The 17743-nt window shown below is 37.7% G+C and overlaps 2 protein-coding genes across 4 annotated transcripts; both read left to right on the forward strand.

Annotated features, from left to right (window-relative positions):
- The first annotated feature begins 2532 nt into the window (after positions 1-2532).
- Positions 2533-11529, forward strand: LOC122076579 (homeobox protein knotted-1-like 6). Its single transcript, XM_042641960.1, has 5 exons — positions 2533-3283; positions 3609-3734; positions 3871-4006; positions 10936-11174; positions 11306-11529. Exons 1-5 carry the CDS (start codon positions 2948-2950, stop codon positions 11462-11464), a joined length of 996 nt encoding a protein of 331 aa, XP_042497894.1. The 5' UTR covers positions 2533-2947; the 3' UTR covers positions 11465-11529.
- A 580-nt stretch (positions 11530-12109) lies between these two features.
- On the forward strand, positions 12110-17712 carry LOC122076580 (2-phytyl-1,4-beta-naphthoquinone methyltransferase, chloroplastic-like). Of its 3 annotated transcripts, none has more exons than XM_042641961.1 (9): positions 12110-12624; positions 12732-12959; positions 13141-13205; positions 13321-13411; positions 14342-14430; positions 15491-15624; positions 15706-15767; positions 16767-16866; positions 17324-17712. In XM_042641961.1, exons 2-9 carry the CDS (start codon positions 12783-12785, stop codon positions 17422-17424), a joined length of 819 nt encoding a protein of 272 aa, XP_042497895.1. In that variant the 5' UTR covers positions 12110-12624; positions 12732-12782; the 3' UTR covers positions 17425-17712. The 3 variants fall into 3 exon arrangements, with proteins under 3 accessions (XP_042497895.1, XP_042497896.1, XP_042497897.1); XM_042641962.1 differs by having other exon boundaries at positions 12110-12552; XM_042641963.1 differs by lacking the exon at positions 12110-12624 and having other exon boundaries at positions 12676-12959; positions 15491-15600.
- Positions 17713-17743: the final 31 nt, after the last annotated feature.

Raw genomic sequence — 17743 nt, forward strand, 5'->3', positions numbered from 1 at the left:
TCATATGACTTATGAATCAATTTAATGAATGTTAGGTGTATAATATCTTGTATTTTGGTCTTTTATATTTTTCACTATAAATTTGTAGCATGTAATACTGTCTAGAAAATAAGAAGAAGTGTGAGGACGAGTGACTGTAATCCTATTATCCATTATTAGTGATATGGTTTTTATCTTACCATTGATGTAAGTAGACTACCAAACAATGTAAATTTTTGTATGCATTATGTTATTGTTTGGTTGCTATTTCTATTCACTTTTCTGGATTGTTATACGTTTCAGTTTTTAAAATGAATTAGCATGTGAATCATCTAGCTGCAATTGTAATTTACAATCATGAGTTAATTACAAAATTTATTTTCTGTAGTTGTTCTTTGAAGTAAGATACCCAACGCCACACGAGCACAACACCCCCTCCCTTTTTTTTCTTTTTTGCGAGGGGTGGGGGTGGTGATTAATAGCATGATCGAGCCCAAACTCTTAAAAGTTTTGCTTGGTTTGAAAGAGTAGGTTTGTGTCATTTTCGTGTTGACAATAAATAACATATCTGACTAACAAAAAAAAAAAAAAAAAACCATTTTCATGTTTAAATCTGCTAACCCCAAATGCATTAAAAAAAAAAAAAAAAAAAAAGAACACTCATTACTAGTAACGCGTCGCTTGCATCAGTGTGGCAACCAACTGGGTGGGCACAGGGGTTTGGGTGTCATTTATCCCCTTATGTTTTGGGCACCGGGGCCTAGCTGATGAGGGAGTATTATTTCCCAAAAATAACAAAATCATGTTATTATTATTATTTTATATATATTAAAGAATCATCTTATATCAATTCATGTGCTTTTTTATGTCATTTTGGTCCATCCAGATATAGTATTTTCAATCATTGTATCATGTCATGTTTTAGATTAGGAGTAATTATTTTTAAGAAGTTTTCTTTATCCGTGAGCACCATGACTAAAGAGTTTAGACGTGTTCCGGAATAGTCCATGGGTTTTATCAACTATGCACCATAGTGTGAATAACGTTTATGATTATAAATGAATATGTATACATATTTTTTTTAGAATCCTAGCATCATCCACCGGGTTGGAAACATCCATCACTTCATTGGAGTATGGGCAAGATCTTGACCATAAGTTTTTTTTTTTGGTAAATCTTGACCATATGTTCAACAAAGCTAATACACCATCCCAAAGGACACAAAATTTCAATAATTGATCTAAATCCTATGTACACATTTTATTGTAAATTTGAAAATTATAAAAATATAATCCTACATCAATTTGTTCCGATGTGCATACCTCATATATTTGAAGATCTCTCTTCATTTAGTGCATTAATATTTTGAATTAAACCCTTTAACATGGTATCAAAGCCATATCGATTTATTATCCCCATAAATTGTCTCGCAGATGATGAGAAAATTCTAATCCTACAGTCTCCCACGTGTTTTCAGAATCATTCGGTCGCAAGCATTAGTGTTTAGTTGATTAATTAATAACCTAAAAATTTTCCTTTTCGAGTAATTAACTATTAAAGGAATTGATTTTATGCTTTTTATAAGTGTAAAGGCCGACCGAGAACCTTATGACATGAGATTCTGTTACGTTTTTCCTAGATCGGATATTACCAGAATGACATGATCTACAGTTCTCTCCTTACTCTACTACAAATACCATCTCATGACGTCGACGGTCCAGATCATCTTAGCTGGCCCACAAATTATTTGAAAGATATTCTGATCTAACGGTTTCTATCATCCAAGTACATGATATTCTCTTCACAGGCCTCTGATATGTGAGGAAGGTTTAGTTGTATCTGAGGGAAGGAGCGGCAGGAATCGTGTCGGCCATTGATGATGGAGCGATTAGAGGACGTATATTCGCGATGGAAAGTAGATATCGTCATCAGAATCGGACGGTCCATTGGAGGAAACAGGGTGGGGGCCATCATTATGGATCAGAAGAGAAGGAAGAGCGGAATTTTATGTTTTGGATGAGGGTATATACGTCAATTAAAAAAAGAGATCGTGCGGTACTATTCTTGTAAGTGGCTTTATTTTATTTTATTCTTTGAGGCGGAAAAGTACGATTTGTTTTTAAATTTTTTAAATCGTGGGAATTGACTGAATTGAGATGAAAGTACAATACTACCTCTTCAAAAATATATTTTAAAGAAAAGATAAGCGGAAAATTAATTAATGGGATGGGAGCCCATCAGAGTGTATATATAATTTTAAATATAGACGGGCCCACGTATTAGTTATTAGCAATACATCAGTGGTCTGACGTGGCTGAAATTTTGCAAAAATAGAAACTCGAAGGTCCCATTAGCTGAAATTTCCAAGTGGCAAAATAAAGGTTTTACAAAACAAAGATTAATGAATGATAGAATTTTGCCAAGTGGCAATTCTAGATTGTTCTTTCTGTTAAGTATGCAATATCACACCAATACTAGTGGTAAAACTGAATGTATAAGTATAACCCATTAATCCTTGCAGACGCAACCGTCCAAAAGACCTTTTATCATTATTTATTTATTTTATGAGAGAGAGAGAGAGAGAGAGAGAGAGGGTCCGAAGGTCTGAGGGTCTGAGCCTGTGGCTTCATCTCCTGTTGTTTGTACGCTAAACAAAATCACGATCTCCAAGAACACAACTTGCAGTTGTTCTCTGTGCTACTCAAACTCCAAGTTCCAGGTCCAGAAAATCAGAAACTTACAGGGAAGAAAGCGGAAGAGGAGATAAAATGAAAAAAATTAAGTATTAATCTTGTTATGACTTATGAGAATATGATTACGAAGCGAAAAGCAGGAATCTCTCTACGTCTTCTTGATGTATACGAACAATAAGTATAGTTATGAGTTTTGAGATATCTCTATATATCCATCTTTGTAGTTAAAATTTAATTCTTATCTTCTTGTCTGTGGGAAAAAAGATTGATTATTGATGGAGGGAATGTACGGACTCCAAACGAGTCTGGATTACACGGAGTCGCCGGATAACTTAGTTTCAGCGGCGGATTACCAGAGTTTGTTAAGTAGCGGTGCACTTGGAACCGATCGAATCCCGATCTTTGGAGCGGATCAGTTGTTCTCGGCGGCAGCTTTTACTACGCCTAATGAAATTCAAGCAAGAGGAGGAAGTGTTGGTGGTGGTGGAGAAGGAGGAGGAGGAGGAGGAGGTGGAGGTGGGGAAGAGGAACTGTCAAGTGTGATAAAGGCGAAAATCGCATCTCATCCTCGGTATCCAAGACTCCTTGAAGCTTACATCGATTGTCAGAAGGTAAGTAATTAAAGACTCAAAGTGGGCTTTCTGTTCCCTTCCGGTAGAATCTCTCTGGTTTCTTTCCGGTGCAGCACAGGTGGTAACTCTACTTTAAGTTTGAGATAGTAGGGTTGAGAAAACGAAAATTTCGCATAAATCAAAGGAGGACGTTTTTGAATTGTCTTTTAAAATAATTAATCTGGATTTTCGCATTACTACGTGAGTAAGTTTATCGTTTACGTAGACGTGAGTTTGATGAACCTTCATCATATCTGTCTATAGATCTTCTTATCGCCGGTTTTACGACTTTTTTGAGATGGGTTCTAATAACTGGGTGTTACAGGTAGGAGCGCCACCGGAGATAGCGTGCTTGTTAGACGAAATCCGGCGAGAGAATGATGTCTGCAACGGAAACGCCGCTGCTGCTTCCACTTGCTTAGGTGTTGATCCGGAGCTCGACGAATTCATGGTGTGTGTGTGTGTGTGTCTCTCTCTCTCTCTCTCTCTCTCTCTCTCTCTCTCTCTCACCTTCTTCATTTCTTCTACTATCTGTTTTTACTTTTTTTTTTCTCATTCACTTCAGCTTTTTCTGTTCTTTCTTTAAGGAAACGTACTGTGATATGTTGGTGAAGTATAAATCTGATCTCGCAAGGCCTTTTGATGAAGCTACCTCCTTCTTGAACAAGATTGAAATACAACTCAGTAATCTCTGCAAGGGTGTTTCTAGAAGCTCCATTTCGGGTCTCTCTCTCTCTCTCTCTCTCTTTCTCTCTCTTCCTCTGATGACGATGATGGTCTCAGTTACAGTATTTTGATTCATTGATCTTTGTGCAGCAGCTTTGGTTCTCTTTCCTCATTTGATGTGCATTTATATTTCCTTGTTGATGGGGCTGCTGCTGTTTTCATTCATTTATTTTAGTTTCTTCCATATGTTACTTAGTATAGTACTGGAGTTTTGGACAACACAAATACACTAACACAAGCCAAAGAGGAACAAAGAGGAATGGAGTAAATGCTGTGGATCTTTCCATAACTCTCGTTTTCCTTTTTGGACTTAAGACACAGTTTGGGTCATCCACCCCACCTGGTGCATCCTTGCAAATTATAAAACAAACTCACTTGAAGGAGTAGAATCCAAAGAAAACCTACTTCCTCACTCCGACTCTAGTGCTGGGAATTGGGCTGCTAGGGTTTCACGTGTAAATATAGTAGCACCTCGTTACACAAACCAACAAAAATCTCCTTGAGAAATGAAAGGGATCATCCAAAAAAAAATTGGGGGGTGAGTGGGGAGGAGGTTTAAATTTACTTTTATTTCGTTTTCTTACAGTTCTTTCTATTTGTTGCACCGAGTCTTCACTCTCTTTTTTTTTTTTTTTTTTTTTAACTCCTTTTTCCTGCTTGTAAGTAATTAGCCTTTAGTTGAAAGAGATTCTGACTTTGACATTTCATATCTTTGTGTTTAGTTTTTAATTTTCTTTTATCAGTTTTGTGCATTGAAACTTGAAAATGTTAGAGGGGAGCTTTGGGGGGGGGGGCTTTAATTCAAATTTTCCCTTAGAGAGATTTATTCTGGTGCATCTCCCAAATGCTGATGAGCACTCATTCTGGTGGTGTTTTCCCATGATGATAGTTATACCCCTAGTTTTCTACATCAGCTCCGGAGAAGTTTTTAGCTTTAGGTAATATAATCTATCAGAAAATGCTGCAGGTTTTAAACAAGGTTACTTTCTTTTCTTTTTTTTTTTTTGGTGGGGTGGGGTGTGATATAACATGGTTACTGTTAGGACTATTTCAGTAAGAATGTGACAAAATTTCAACCAAACACATAAACCATGTTTCCTTTGTCTCATTTGATGTAATGTGTATGGTAAAAGTCTCATTTGATATAGTATTTTGGGAGAAATTTATTTGATGAGATTTATCACAATTTTAATGGCTGACTCCTCTTAGCCTCATCTTCTTATGTTCTGTATGACATACAATCAGAAGGTCATCATTTCTCTCTTGATTTTGTTGTACGAATTAATTTTTGCTGATATTCCTAGCAATAGCTGGTGTATCCATAATGACTGGAATATGGTGGAATCTATACTTCTGCTATTGAGATTTTCATTTTTCCCTAGCAAGATTTAAATACTTTTGAGCTTTTCGTTTGTGCTCCTTTTTTCTCCATTTCCCTATATGAGTCACATGATGAGTCCAGCTTTTTATTTCTTGCTGCGGTCCTATAATTACATTTTCTGGAAGTTACTAAGTTTAACATGTGTTGACACATTTTATGAGGTATTAGACTAAAGATGATGATATTGAGGTGGAAGTGGAACAAACAGTACTGCTTTAGTTAAGGTTTTTTTGGTTCTTGGATATTCAATTTTTTTCACTTTTCGATGCTTGGCATTGCATTCGAATGAATACAAGTTGTTTATCGTAGTTATGGAATTTTTATTTGTACATACCTATTCTGGTGTTGTATTCATTTCTTGTGGTAAAAATTATTAAGCAAGTAGAGCATTGACATGATAATATTTTTTATTTTATATATATATATATATATTTTATTTATTTCTTATCCTCGAAAATAAATGGGTCTAACTTAATGGTATGTAAGGATGTCTGCTATGTCTTGTGGGTGATTCTTTAAAGAATTTCAAGTTCCAAAAGAGTGTCTGGTGCATGCCTTGGGTCGGTTCTGCTAGCCATTGATTAAAAAAGTAATGTGGCTAAAGGGAGTTTGTTTTCTTGGCAAAGAAAGATACCTCGGAAGTTGCCATTTAGAACCTGAACTAAACCTTGATTGTCCTTATGATCAAGAAAACTGGATTCCTAATAGAATATCACACTACACACGTGATTTCTCTGATCTTGTCCTTTGAGATCATGCTTCTTTTGCTCATCCTCTTGGGTTTTGTTCATTTACTCTTTTCAAGGTTTTATGGAGCAATAAACTAATGGGTGAAGCATAACTCTAAGAAAAAGGAGAAAAAGGATCCAAGTAGAGATTGAGTTTGTCCCCTTTATTCTATGGAGTTGTGCTATTTTAAGTAGCTTTTTAAGAAATGGCTGCACGCTTCTCTGTTCTTCTGGTCATGTTGTATGAGTTTATGGAATTAATGTTGGGATGACAGCCTTGACTTAGTTAAATGTGGATTTAATGATTAAAAATGTTAGTTTAGTGGTGTTAGTGAGTAAAAAATGTAGTTTGTTTTGGCATTATCAACGAAGCAAAAGTGTTGACTATGATGGCTTTGCAAATTAGATGTGGTTAGCCAACTAATAATGTTCTAAAGTACAGATTTACCTTTTCAGTGTTAATTTTATTTCTCATATTTCTTTCATCTCATGTTGTCTTGTGTCGTTACTTAATTGGGTCCTTACCGCTGCCAATTCTAATTTTTATGTTAGATGCACGTGGTTAGATTGTTTTAAGGAAATAAATTTGTGTTAACCTTTGGAGAAGAGCAACTTCTTATACACTTCTTCAGATTGCCATTGCCCTTTGGTTCTTTTAATATCCATTGATACTGATTAATCCCCCTTTTTGAAGTATTCTTTGTTGGATTTCATATTCCAACTTCTCTTACTTTCACAATGTTCTATTCTTCTACAGAATGGATACTCGGTACTCTTCCCCATACAAAACCACCCCCTTCAACAGAAAAATATATTTAAGTGAAGAATATTGAGTGCAGCATTTGTGCATTAGATACTGTTATCCAGGACTTGAAACTAGTCATTATTATCAGGTGCATGAGATCTCTAATTTTCTGATGTTAAATAAGCACAAATGCTTAATTTGACCAACTGTTTGTTGGATGGAATTTTGCTGCTTTTAATCAACCCATCTTCAGTGGTAAGTTAAATAAGACTGTAATACATATTTTGAAACTGCAAATTTTCCATTGGGAGAGTAAGGTTACTCTGTCCTTCCAAAACAATAAAAAGGAAAGATTCTCTCCTCCTGCTGGTGAAATTTGAGGACAGGTATTAGTGTTTGAATGTTGTTTTCCACGTTTATGGCCTGCTGCAATCAAATGATCCACCAAGAATTAAAGGAAAACTATGTCTTTTATGCTGCTTATTTGCTTGGAAAGTGTGAGTGAGGTTGTCATGTTATTTGCTTGCCTGAAAAGTTTTACAAGTATGTTTTATTGGATTTGATTATAGTTTTTTGTGCTTGAAATGAGATAGTTTTCCAGAATGCTCATATGTTATGCTATTGCCTTTGAAGGGGGTTTCTTGGGATTAGGTTTGAGGGTTTCTGAGATTAGGGTGTGAACAATGGACTGTATGTTGGTTCTGTTCCTATGGAGATTTTTTTTTTTTGGGTAAAGAAAAAAGGATGCTCCATGGTAGTGATCATAGCCCCCAGGATAAGCCCTCGTACAACAAGCAGGGCTTACACATGACCAATGGACGATAGTGGGCATGCCAAGACTCGAACCCACAACCAGCTGACTTGGTTACTATGGAAACCTTATGATGGGTATTATGCGAGTTTGTTATTAGAAATAGATGCGGTCATCTCATGAGAATATTTCCACAAAAAAAAAAAAAAACTCATGAGAATATTAAATGACTATGTAGGGGACATTTGAGTATCTGTTGTGAATTGTGATGAAAGTGCTAGTGTCAGGTTGTGTTTGATAACCTTTCTGGAGCTTTTTCATTGTATGGGAATGAAAAAATGGAATAAATTGCTTGGTGCATTTATGGTGAAAAAAAAAAATCCTAGAAACTAGAATTGATGGAACAACAAAAGGTAGTTCTTTTGTTCCAAAAGAAAAAAATGGTATTTTGACACAAACTGAAATTTTTGTTTTTAACACAATACGGCGATTCCAAATATGTTACCAAATGCAGCCTTTGTCTCATTTGGAAGGTTTGAAGTTTAGCTTGAGATCATGAATGGGAGAATCTAGTCATGGATAATAACTGATTAGACTTGAATGAACTGATGAGGTGAACAGATTAATATGGCTGTATGAAAGCGCCCCTGAAGGGAATGTGGAGTGAAGTGGCTGTATATAGCTATTTACTTGTATATCCTTATATATATATATATATATATATATGTAGCATGGTGTATTCTTGGGTTTTGTGTTGATGGGAAAAGAATGAAGGATAGTTGAATTTAGATTTACATTGTAATCTAGTCCCACTTGTTTCTGGCTTCTAGTCCCACTTCTTTCTGGCTTGAATTTCTAGAGTAGGAACTCCTAGGTTTTGGAGTTTTGGCCTTTGGGGCCTTGGGCTTTTAGTTCTTCTTGTCTTGTCTGGTCTATATGTCTACTGGGTGCACATGCAGAACCAAGTGGAGAGAGAGAGAGAGAGAGAGAGAGAGAGAGAGAGCAATTTAGGTAAGATGAGAAATTGGAAAGGCCAACTTTGGGAAAAAGGGGCTTGAGTTGAGGGTGATGTAGTGGTGTATTAAATGGTGCTAGTCGGTGAAAATGCCAATCCTGACGTGTGACAGTCAGCTTCAAGAAGGAAGAAAATGGGGCAGAGAGAGAGAGAGAGAGAGAGAGAGACACACTCTCGATCGGGATAGTGCGCCCGGCTGGAACGGGTGTTCGGTGGGATCACATGGACTCCCGCTTTCCCCGCTGCGAAACTGTATTCACACAGTCCTCTCTCTGACTGAACTGAGCAAGTGAGTGACTGACTGGACTGGTCACTGCTCCCCTGATTATTACTTATCATTTATGTTGGATAGGGGCGCATCCTATTCTCTTCGCCCAGGTAGACCTTCGACCCATGAATCTTCTCTTCACTCTTCTCCTCAATTGACACGTATCGACGTGGGCCACTGCCTGTTCAAAGCTTTGATCAAAAGCCTCCTCTGGTTTCTGTTAGCGAATAGCGATAGGCCACTAGGGCTACGGCTACCTCGTAAAGTGTTAGCGTTGTGATTTAAACTGAATCAAAGGCTTTTCTTTGCAATTTGCAATCTACCGTAACCCTAATCCTGCCTAATCCTCAAGCCTGTCTTCAGTTTTTCCCCTTCTCTGGGTGGGTCATCCCGGGCCCCAGCCCTCACTGTCTCCCTTGGCCAGGTGGAAGCTAACTGTTCTGACGCCTTTAATCATTTTAATTTTGGGGGTTAAATCTTTTGGATTATTTACTGTTGCCCTTATCTGTTGACAAACTATAATGGTCTGGGTATTCGAAGATCACGATTTGAATAATCGAAAATAAAAAAAAAGGTGGGGGCCTTGTGGGGTTTTCGATTATAACCTTTCTGATTGTTGAAACTTGGAAGTGGGTTATTAAGGTGATAAATCGACGCGGTATCTTGTATGGAACACAGCTATGGATTGCAGAGGAAGTAAGCGTTTGATGGCGGTGGTATAGGGTTGGGCTGTTGCCCTTTCTATCAAGTAGCTAGCTCAGGTTTTGGAGTGACGTTACGCCTGCTGCACCCCCACGGGTACTCCCTTCAGATTGTCCCTTAATTTTTTTCTGATTTATTTTTTGGGTTGATGAGTTCTTTTCCAAGTAGTACGAGAATCATGGTATTTGTTAAATGCAACTGAAGTTGGGGAGCTTTGGAGAGTGGAGACGGAAAAGTTGGAAGTAAACCCATGAAACGAGCTTGAGTGGTGTTTTCGTAATAGGGTACGATGGGTTGAGAGAGGGGTTGGAGGGATGCGTGTCTTGCGGTTTTAGTTATGCTGTTTCATTGAATGCCCGTACTGTCACGTCGCAACTGACACCTTGAAAGTTTTGAAACGACAGAACGAACCCTCAGAATCTTGTCTCCCACAATTACTTTCTCTCTCCCTCTCTCTTTCTGACTTTCTTATTTGCGTGTTCGTGGCTCTGTGTTCTTCCGGCGGTCAATCCCAGGTCCTGCTTGGGTGTGCCAGTTTCTGGTGCCGGGTCCGTCTTCCAACGATGCCTTTTTATCTTCCTGTGTGTGCGTCAGATCTGGTGCATAGTGCACAAGGCCAACCGCAGGTAAAGAACATTCACAAATGTAGCTAGATTTATTTTGGTTTCTGGTTCAGTGAAATTACTGTCCACAGATTGAACTGTTTTGTCAGTATCACACTTACGCCTAACCTTTTTCAAACCCATCTTTGCAATCTCTCGTAATTATACATTCCAGTGGATTGGAATGCTCAAATTTATTTTACCAGTAGTTTAATCCTTGGGAAAAAAAAATGGTAGGGATGAAGAGACATGCTTGTGTTTTGTCTTCGCAAGAAAATGGTTGTGGTGGGTCTAACTGGCAGGAATCTCTTTCATTGTTGTTCTTCACTGTGATGCAAAATATAATAGCTTCAATGTGAAATCGAGGACATTGGTTTACTGCTCTGCAGATTGTTCAACAGGACATCTTGGCTTAACCCAATGTTCATATCTTGATTTTAATCATTTCAAACAATTCTTTATTTACTCTCTGTGAAATTATAACTTCAGAATTTGGTGTTGGTCGATTCCTCACAATGAGCAATAATTTATTCTAGAGGTTTCAGAGGTAATTTGTTAATGGTAGAATTCATATCTGTGTGTCTTGGAATGTAATTCATTTTACTACTGTTCATATTTTATGATCACATGTTTCTTATCCCCGTACATATAGATTTAGCTTTCTTTTAATCAAGGACTTGTGATTTCATATGGGATTCGGCCTATTTGAATTGTTTGTGTCAAATTTGTGGCAGATGAAGTTGCTGGATCATCTGATGACGAATTTAGTGGAGGAGAGATGGAGGTTCAAGAGGTCCAGAGGAGAACTGAAGACCGAGAGCTTAAAGATAAACTCTTACGCAAGTATAGTGGTTGTATCAGTAGCTTGAAGCAGGAATTTTCAAAGAAAAAGAAGAAAGGAAAGCTCCCTAGAGAAGCAAGGCAAACACTTCTTGACTGGTGGAATGTTCACTATAAATGGCCGTACCCAACGGTATAAATTTATTTTCTACCAAATACCATGGCAAGAAATCTGGTTGGCTTTCAACATTACTGCCAAATATAGTTAATTGACTTCAACAAGTTCAATCTCTTGTCTCTTTCTTTCGTGTGTGGATATTTCAGGAGGCTGATAAGATGGCACTAGCTGAGTCGACTGGGCTAGATCAAAAGCAAATAAACAATTGGTTTATAAACCAGCGGAAACGGCATTGGAGACCATCAGAAAACATGCAATTTGCTATTGTGGACAGTCTTTCTGGACCCCTTTTTATGGGTGACTGAGATTGACTCTTGAACACATATGTCGTGTGTGTATATTCTTAAATATGATCTTTGTTATTACTGAATCCATTGCTTTTAAAGTTCTCAATTTCTATTTGTGCCTATCTGGTCTTGGAGGGTGCCCGAGAGCAGTTTTGGATTTCAGAAGTTGTCGTGGGGGATCTTTAGAGAGGGATGAGCCTAGAGTTTGTGGATGAACATTTCTCTTGTTTCACAGGATCTGCTCCAGATTGCTGGATTGCTGCTTTGCTGTTGGGTTTGTGGTTTTGTTTACTGGTGCCATTGGAAATTTTTTGTTGTGTTATTGACAGCTTCAAGGTCATTTTTCCTTTGGTTATGTACGGTTAGCAGAATGGCTCAGGACCCCATTGATTTAGTTAGGCCGTTCAATGAGATTTACCGACGATAGATGTTTGTGTGTATGTAACTAATTTATTTTTGGGAAGGAATTTTGTTAATGTGAAAGATAATGCAGGTATGGCTGAAGGCGTGTTTTCTGTTTTCGTAATCTTCATAAGTTCTTCTGTGGGTGGGTGAAATAACTTAGCCATCCAAATCTTTCTTATGCATTAACGGGCTATTGGCCGTGACAAAGAAGGCTGTTTGTTTTTCGAAAACCCTAGAATGTAGAGGTGGGGGTCGGGATCGAGATCGAGATCGGTATAGAACGGCGCCAACGGAAGAATTCACTCTCTTCCTGTTGGGTATCTGCACTTCAAAGCTCCGTTATTGTTTCGGTATTTTGATCCGTCGAAAGAGCTGTCGGTTTTCTGGTGCTCCAGAATCGCCTTTTAAACACGAGAAATGGGAGAACAAGAGCCCCAGCTATAGCCTGTTAATCGAAACCAGCTAAGAACCCCAATCCCATTGCCACCGGCATCCTAACCAGATAGAACGAACCCAGGTTGATATTTGCTCCAAACATTTGGTTGAGCAGTTACTCTCAATACCCCACACCGTCGTCGGCGGACAGTTCTCAAGCTCGTACAGTCCGATTATTGGCAAAACTAGGCATCAGAGAGAGAGAGAGAGAATCCATCAGCGCCGGTTGTTTTTCCTCTGGCAGCTTTACATTCGGTAAACAAGAGGTAACCGGCTGTCTCTGTAACAAGTAATGGGTCTATGGCTTGTTCAAGTAATGGACGGTTAAGATTGTCAGGGTAATAGATCAACGACTGATATTATCTTGGCTCCACTAACTTCGCAGTACTGGAGTACCGCGACTTTTTACCCAACATTTGTTCAAAGCATTATTTTGTGTTTGCAGCAATGGCGATTCTGGATTGTGGATAAGCTTTGAGAGTGACGATTGACGACGATGGCTATAGCAGCTCCTGCTGCTGCTGCTGCTGCTGCTGCTGCAACCCTCAAACTAACTTCTTACGGTCATATCCGCCTCCGGCCAAGAAGCAAAATCCCCGCCGGTTATCGGCCTGTTCTATGTGCTAACGAACGCCAGGCACTCTTTAGCTGCATCGCTCCTGTCTATGATAATGTAATTCCCCACTTCCCCCACCCCCACCTATACCATTGATGCTCAAATTTAATTTGTTAATTAGCGTCACTGTAAATCATGGGCTTTAAGATTTTAGCGTTAAACTGAACTGACTTTTTTTAGTGGAGTAGAGTAGAGCAGAGGATAGTGTTTCTAAACTATTGTTATGGAACATTCTCAGTTGAACGATTTGTTGAGCTTGGGACAGCACCGTGTGTGGAAAAGAATGGCCGTCTCCTGGAGCGGGTGAACATCCTTATTAAATGCCCACCTCTCTCTGTCTCTCTCCATTCTTCCTTCTTGTATTATTACTTGCTCAGTAATCATGTTTAAGTTTTAAATTTTCCGTATTCTCGTGTAGAGCAAAAGAGGGAAACTGCGTGCTGGATTTGTGTTGTGGAAGTGGGTATTTAACGTTTCTCTTGTCTCAGAAGGTTGGCTCTCAAGGGAAGGTTGGTTTTACTTTTATTTGTTCATCTTCAATATTTGCAATTTTCGCCATCTATTTTGTGCTCTCGGTGAACTAGATCACTTAGTTTATGTACAGTCGTCAATTTGCATGTAGGTCTTCTTTTTCTCCTTTTTGGGGTAATAATTTGCATGTTCGGCTTCACTAACAACGGCGTTGGTTTTGGTTAAAGTAATTCTCTGAAGTAATTGCCACTGAAATATGTAAACTAGTGTTTAGCAACCAAAATAGTACAATAATATTTTTCTTAACAGATATAGTGGCACAAAATGTTGTATAACTAGCCAGATCTCCTAAATAAACAGGGAAAAATATGAATTCAGAAATGAATTGAAAGAACAGCCAACCAGGGGAAATCTGAAATGGGTTTTTGACCCAAAAAAAAGGGGGGGGGGAGAATTTGACAGGTTTTTCTGTCTGATTATAGTCTTGTTTCGTATAGTATAATATCTCCTTAAAATGCAATGATCAGAGCGATCCCTTATTTGTGGCGTGTGCACTCTGTGTAACCCTGCTTATCATAGATAATAGAGAAAAATCTGAAGAGGGTGGGCCCACATTTGCTTTCTCTTTATGCATCAAAATTTGAGGTTGTGACTGCTTAGAAGCAAAATGATGAAAAGTGACATTATGGTAATTGTTATCAGTTACATGATTATTGTTGGTAAAGATTATTATTTTTTAAAACTTCACATGACAACATTTTAGATCCAACCAGATGGAGCCTTAGTGTATTTCATGCTTTAGTATGAACCATTTGACCATTTGTTTGGGTGAGCAGTAATCCCTTTTGTTCCCTCTCATGGAGCACTATGATTACTTTCTGCATAGAAAGAAATTATTCTTAACTATCATGCGTGTGTGATTCTTAGGGATTCTCATGACCTTTTGTGTATCTTTTCACAAATCACAGGTGATTGGTTTTGACTTCTCGAAGGAACAGTTATTCGTTGCAGCATCTCGACAAGGCTTGCTTTGGAAGGCTTTCAATAAGAACATTGTGTGAGCATTGGTAAATCTAGCAGTTGTTTATACTTTTAATCCCTTCATACCATTTCATGTTTTTACCTCATGGCTCACAATCAAACACCTCTTGTAAACCCTGGTTGCCGATTACAGCTGTGAAGCAAAAGGTTAGGAAACCCTGATTGCATATCTGGACACCAAACTACAGACCAAGGACTTCAACTAAAAAAGTGACAAGATTGAACAGTTTGAAACTGGTGTTCTAATCAGGTTATTGATTAAATAAAAAGAAATTGTTGATCTGTGTATGTTATCAACCTAATTGAATTAGAGAGATTGTAATGAAATTCTAAAAGAATCCAGGTTCAAGTTAGTGAGTATATTGGATCAGATCCGATTGTGTTGTATTGCTTTTTTTTTTTTTTTGGTCTGAGAAGTCTGCTGTGTATGGAGTCTGACAGTTCTGATGCTTTCTAGAGAGAGATACCACTTTCATAATATCCTCTTTGTTTATCTTCTTGCATTGTGGAATCCCTATTTTCTCTTTTGGTCCTAGCCTTATCACTGCAACTCTATGTTGATCAACTGATCATAATAGGCTCTTAATCTACTGTCCTTATCCTTCCCCCTCCCCCTTTTTTGGCATGCTGCCTCCTTTTTGTTGTCAAAGAAAAGTGATCTTAGCCATCCCATATAATCCTTACTGTCTGCTAACGCATGCCATTTTGAGCGACACCAGCAAGTTAACAGAACTTTAATATAACGACTTTCTTGCACACTTGAGCAATCTTCTTTCTTCTAATTTTTAGAGTTTTTAGGTCTGCAACTGTATATGAAAGTAATGATCTTGATTTTGGGTGTGCACACAAGCATGCTGTCTTATACATTACAGTTGCTTGGATAATCTGTTAGTTGACACTTTACTTTTTCCCAAAAATTAGAAAAAAAAATCTGTTGTCAGCCATGTATAATTGCCCCTTGAAATGGGAAAAAGCTTAAGTTTGCATTTTTAGATTACTGGTGACTGTTATACCCCTTTTCTTCCCTGTCTTCTATACATACTTCCAACTTATGTATTATATGCAAGAATTTGCAGGTGGATAGAAGGCGATGCACTTGACTTACCATATTCTGACTGTTACTTCAATGCGATAACTGTTGGCTATGGGCTACGCAATCTGGTAGATAGAAATAAAGCTATGAAGGGAATATTTCGAGTTCTGAAACCAAGTCATTTTACTCTCTCTCTCTCTCTCTCCGACGCACACACCAAACTGTAATAAGATATCTCATTCTTGCTATTTTTTTCAGGTGCCAGAGTTTCCATTCTGGATTTCAACAAGAGCTCACAACCATATACTTCCGCGGTTCTGGTATTTATTTTGATCAGCTGATGAAGATTTTATTTATTTATAACATAGTCAAAACCTTTAAGAGAATGTATAAGGTCTTTCCAATGTATAAATACCATGTTCAGGTATTTAGTTTGGTCAGCTGTAAAATAGTCAATATTTTCTTGCTTAAATTGATTGAATTTTAATTGTTTATTTGGAAGGGAAAACTGCCGTTTTGTATTTGGTATCAGGTTGAATAGGATTTCCTTTACTTCTGTGTGTTTACATTACCATGTTATCCACTTTTGATGCATCTACTATAGTGAAAATTAGGTATCAATGAAATTCTCTGCATGATGTGTGTTGGAAACATTTTGAGTAGTTACCAGTGCAAATTTAACTTCTGTGTGAAAATGTTGATGGATGTACTGGTATCTTCCTTTTAGTTAATAGTGGCATGAGGTATGAAGAAAGAAATAATGAGAATACATGAACATGAGTATTCTGAGTTGCATTCATCTCGAAGACTTGATAGAATTCTGTCCATCATATATAATTCACCCATTTATTAATTTCTAATATCTGTATAATATCTACCCAAACGTGAAAAGTAGTTTAATTCGATTGTTCATTTATTATCAATGTTGGAGGATTAGTTGCCCTGTTTTGTGCTTCATTTAATTTAAAGTGAATATATCATCAATCACCATGCAATTTGTTTGGAAAGGGCATAACCACAGAATTCTGAGAAACAAACTAGAATTGGGGCACTTTAGAACTTGAAGAAATGAACCAAGGTCTATTCTTTTATCATTTGAAGTGACTTTGGGCTGATGCTGTTGTGCATTCAATTGCTTTTGGTATTGCATGTAGAGATGCCACTTAGAAGAAGTGGTTTGTGTATCCTAATGGCCCTTTAGAGTATTTGATTTCGTTCAAACAATATAGCGATCATCTTGTAAGTATAAATTCCTAATGCAAAATGTCAGCATATTTGCAAGCAGTTTGTTTGATTTTGAGTTTGTTCACTTTTGCAAGGAATGGATGATTGATAACGTTGTCATTCCAGTCGCAAGCGGTTATGGCCTTGCTGAAGAGTACACATACTTGAAAAGTTCAATTAGGGAATTCTTGACAGGTATTTGTCTTTCAATGATGTATAATCTCTTGGATTTTTTCTTAGGAAGGGAGAGAGATTAGCTGGGAATGACAGTCCATACATAAAACTCTTCCATACAGACTGCACTCATTTCTGAGAGGAAGAATAGAAATCTCATTTGTATGACCCAGGGACCAGATGAATAAGTTGTTTTAACCTACTGTTGTTCTTTGTCAAGGAGTGACAGTCTTAAAAACCCTTTCCTGGCATTATGTAACAACGAATTGATAAAATAGGAGTATCCTACCACCACATTCCCAAATCCAGATAACATGTCAATCTCAGGCCCTATGAAAGAGATATTCTGATACAGTGATTCTATCAGGAAACTGATTGTGTTAGGATGCAGGACAATATCAAAGCTTCCATCGCAGGCAATTTTTTTTTTATCTGATTGGTTATTGCTTAGTGATTGCAAAAATGTTTTCTGATGCAGGGAGAGAGTTGGAGATGCTTGCTTTGGAAGCAGGATTTTCTAATGCCAAACATTATGAGATTGGTGGGGGCCTCATGGGAAACTTAGTGGCGATGCTTTAGTTGGTAGTCAACTTGATTTTCTCTCTGCAACTCCACAGCCTTATTGGGTGAAAGAAATTGAATATTGCTTGGTTGCTATGTGATAAGCAGGAAAAAAAGATGTGTATTTATCTTTAGTATTTCTTGGTGTTTTCCCTATTTTTATTTGGGTGACTGTCCAGTTTGGTGGGGGTTGGCAATTTTTAAAGCCTGATATCAAATGCTTCCCCTCAAAATTTCAAACTTGTTAATGTAGTATGTATTTCATAGAAACCTGAAATAAGATCTTAATTTATTTTCTGCTCATCATTATCTGGAGTTTTGTTTACTTTCATGCACT

The sequence above is a fragment of the Macadamia integrifolia genome, chromosome 4, assembly GCF_013358625.1.
Source record: "Macadamia integrifolia cultivar HAES 741 chromosome 4, SCU_Mint_v3, whole genome shotgun sequence".
Classification (NCBI taxonomy): domain Eukaryota; kingdom Viridiplantae; phylum Streptophyta; class Magnoliopsida; order Proteales; family Proteaceae; genus Macadamia; species Macadamia integrifolia.

What these genes read in the sequence shown, in the direction of transcription:
- LOC122076579 (XM_042641960.1), top strand. Translation starts at nt 2,948, where the DNA reads ATGGAGGGAATGTACGGACTCCAAACGAGTCTGGATTACACGGAGTCG. An exon ending in TTCTAGAAGCTCCATTTCGG is followed by an intron (nt 4,007 to 10,935) that starts GTCTCTCTCTCT and finishes AATTTGTGGCAG; the next exon opens with ATGAAGTTGCTGGATCATCT. An exon ending in ATAAATGGCCGTACCCAACG is followed by an intron (nt 11,175 to 11,305) that starts GTATAAATTTAT and finishes TGGATATTTCAG; the next exon opens with GAGGCTGATAAGATGGCACT.
- LOC122076580 (XM_042641961.1), top strand. Translation starts at nt 12,783, where the DNA reads ATGGCTATAGCAGCTCCTGCTGCTGCTGCTGCTGCTGCTGCTGCAACC. An exon ending in ATGGCCGTCTCCTGGAGCGG is followed by an intron (nt 13,206 to 13,320) that starts GTGAACATCCTT and finishes ATTCTCGTGTAG; the next exon opens with AGCAAAAGAGGGAAACTGCG. An exon ending in CATATACTTCCGCGGTTCTG is followed by an intron (nt 15,768 to 16,766) that starts GTATTTATTTTG and finishes CACTTTTGCAAG; the next exon opens with GAATGGATGATTGATAACGT.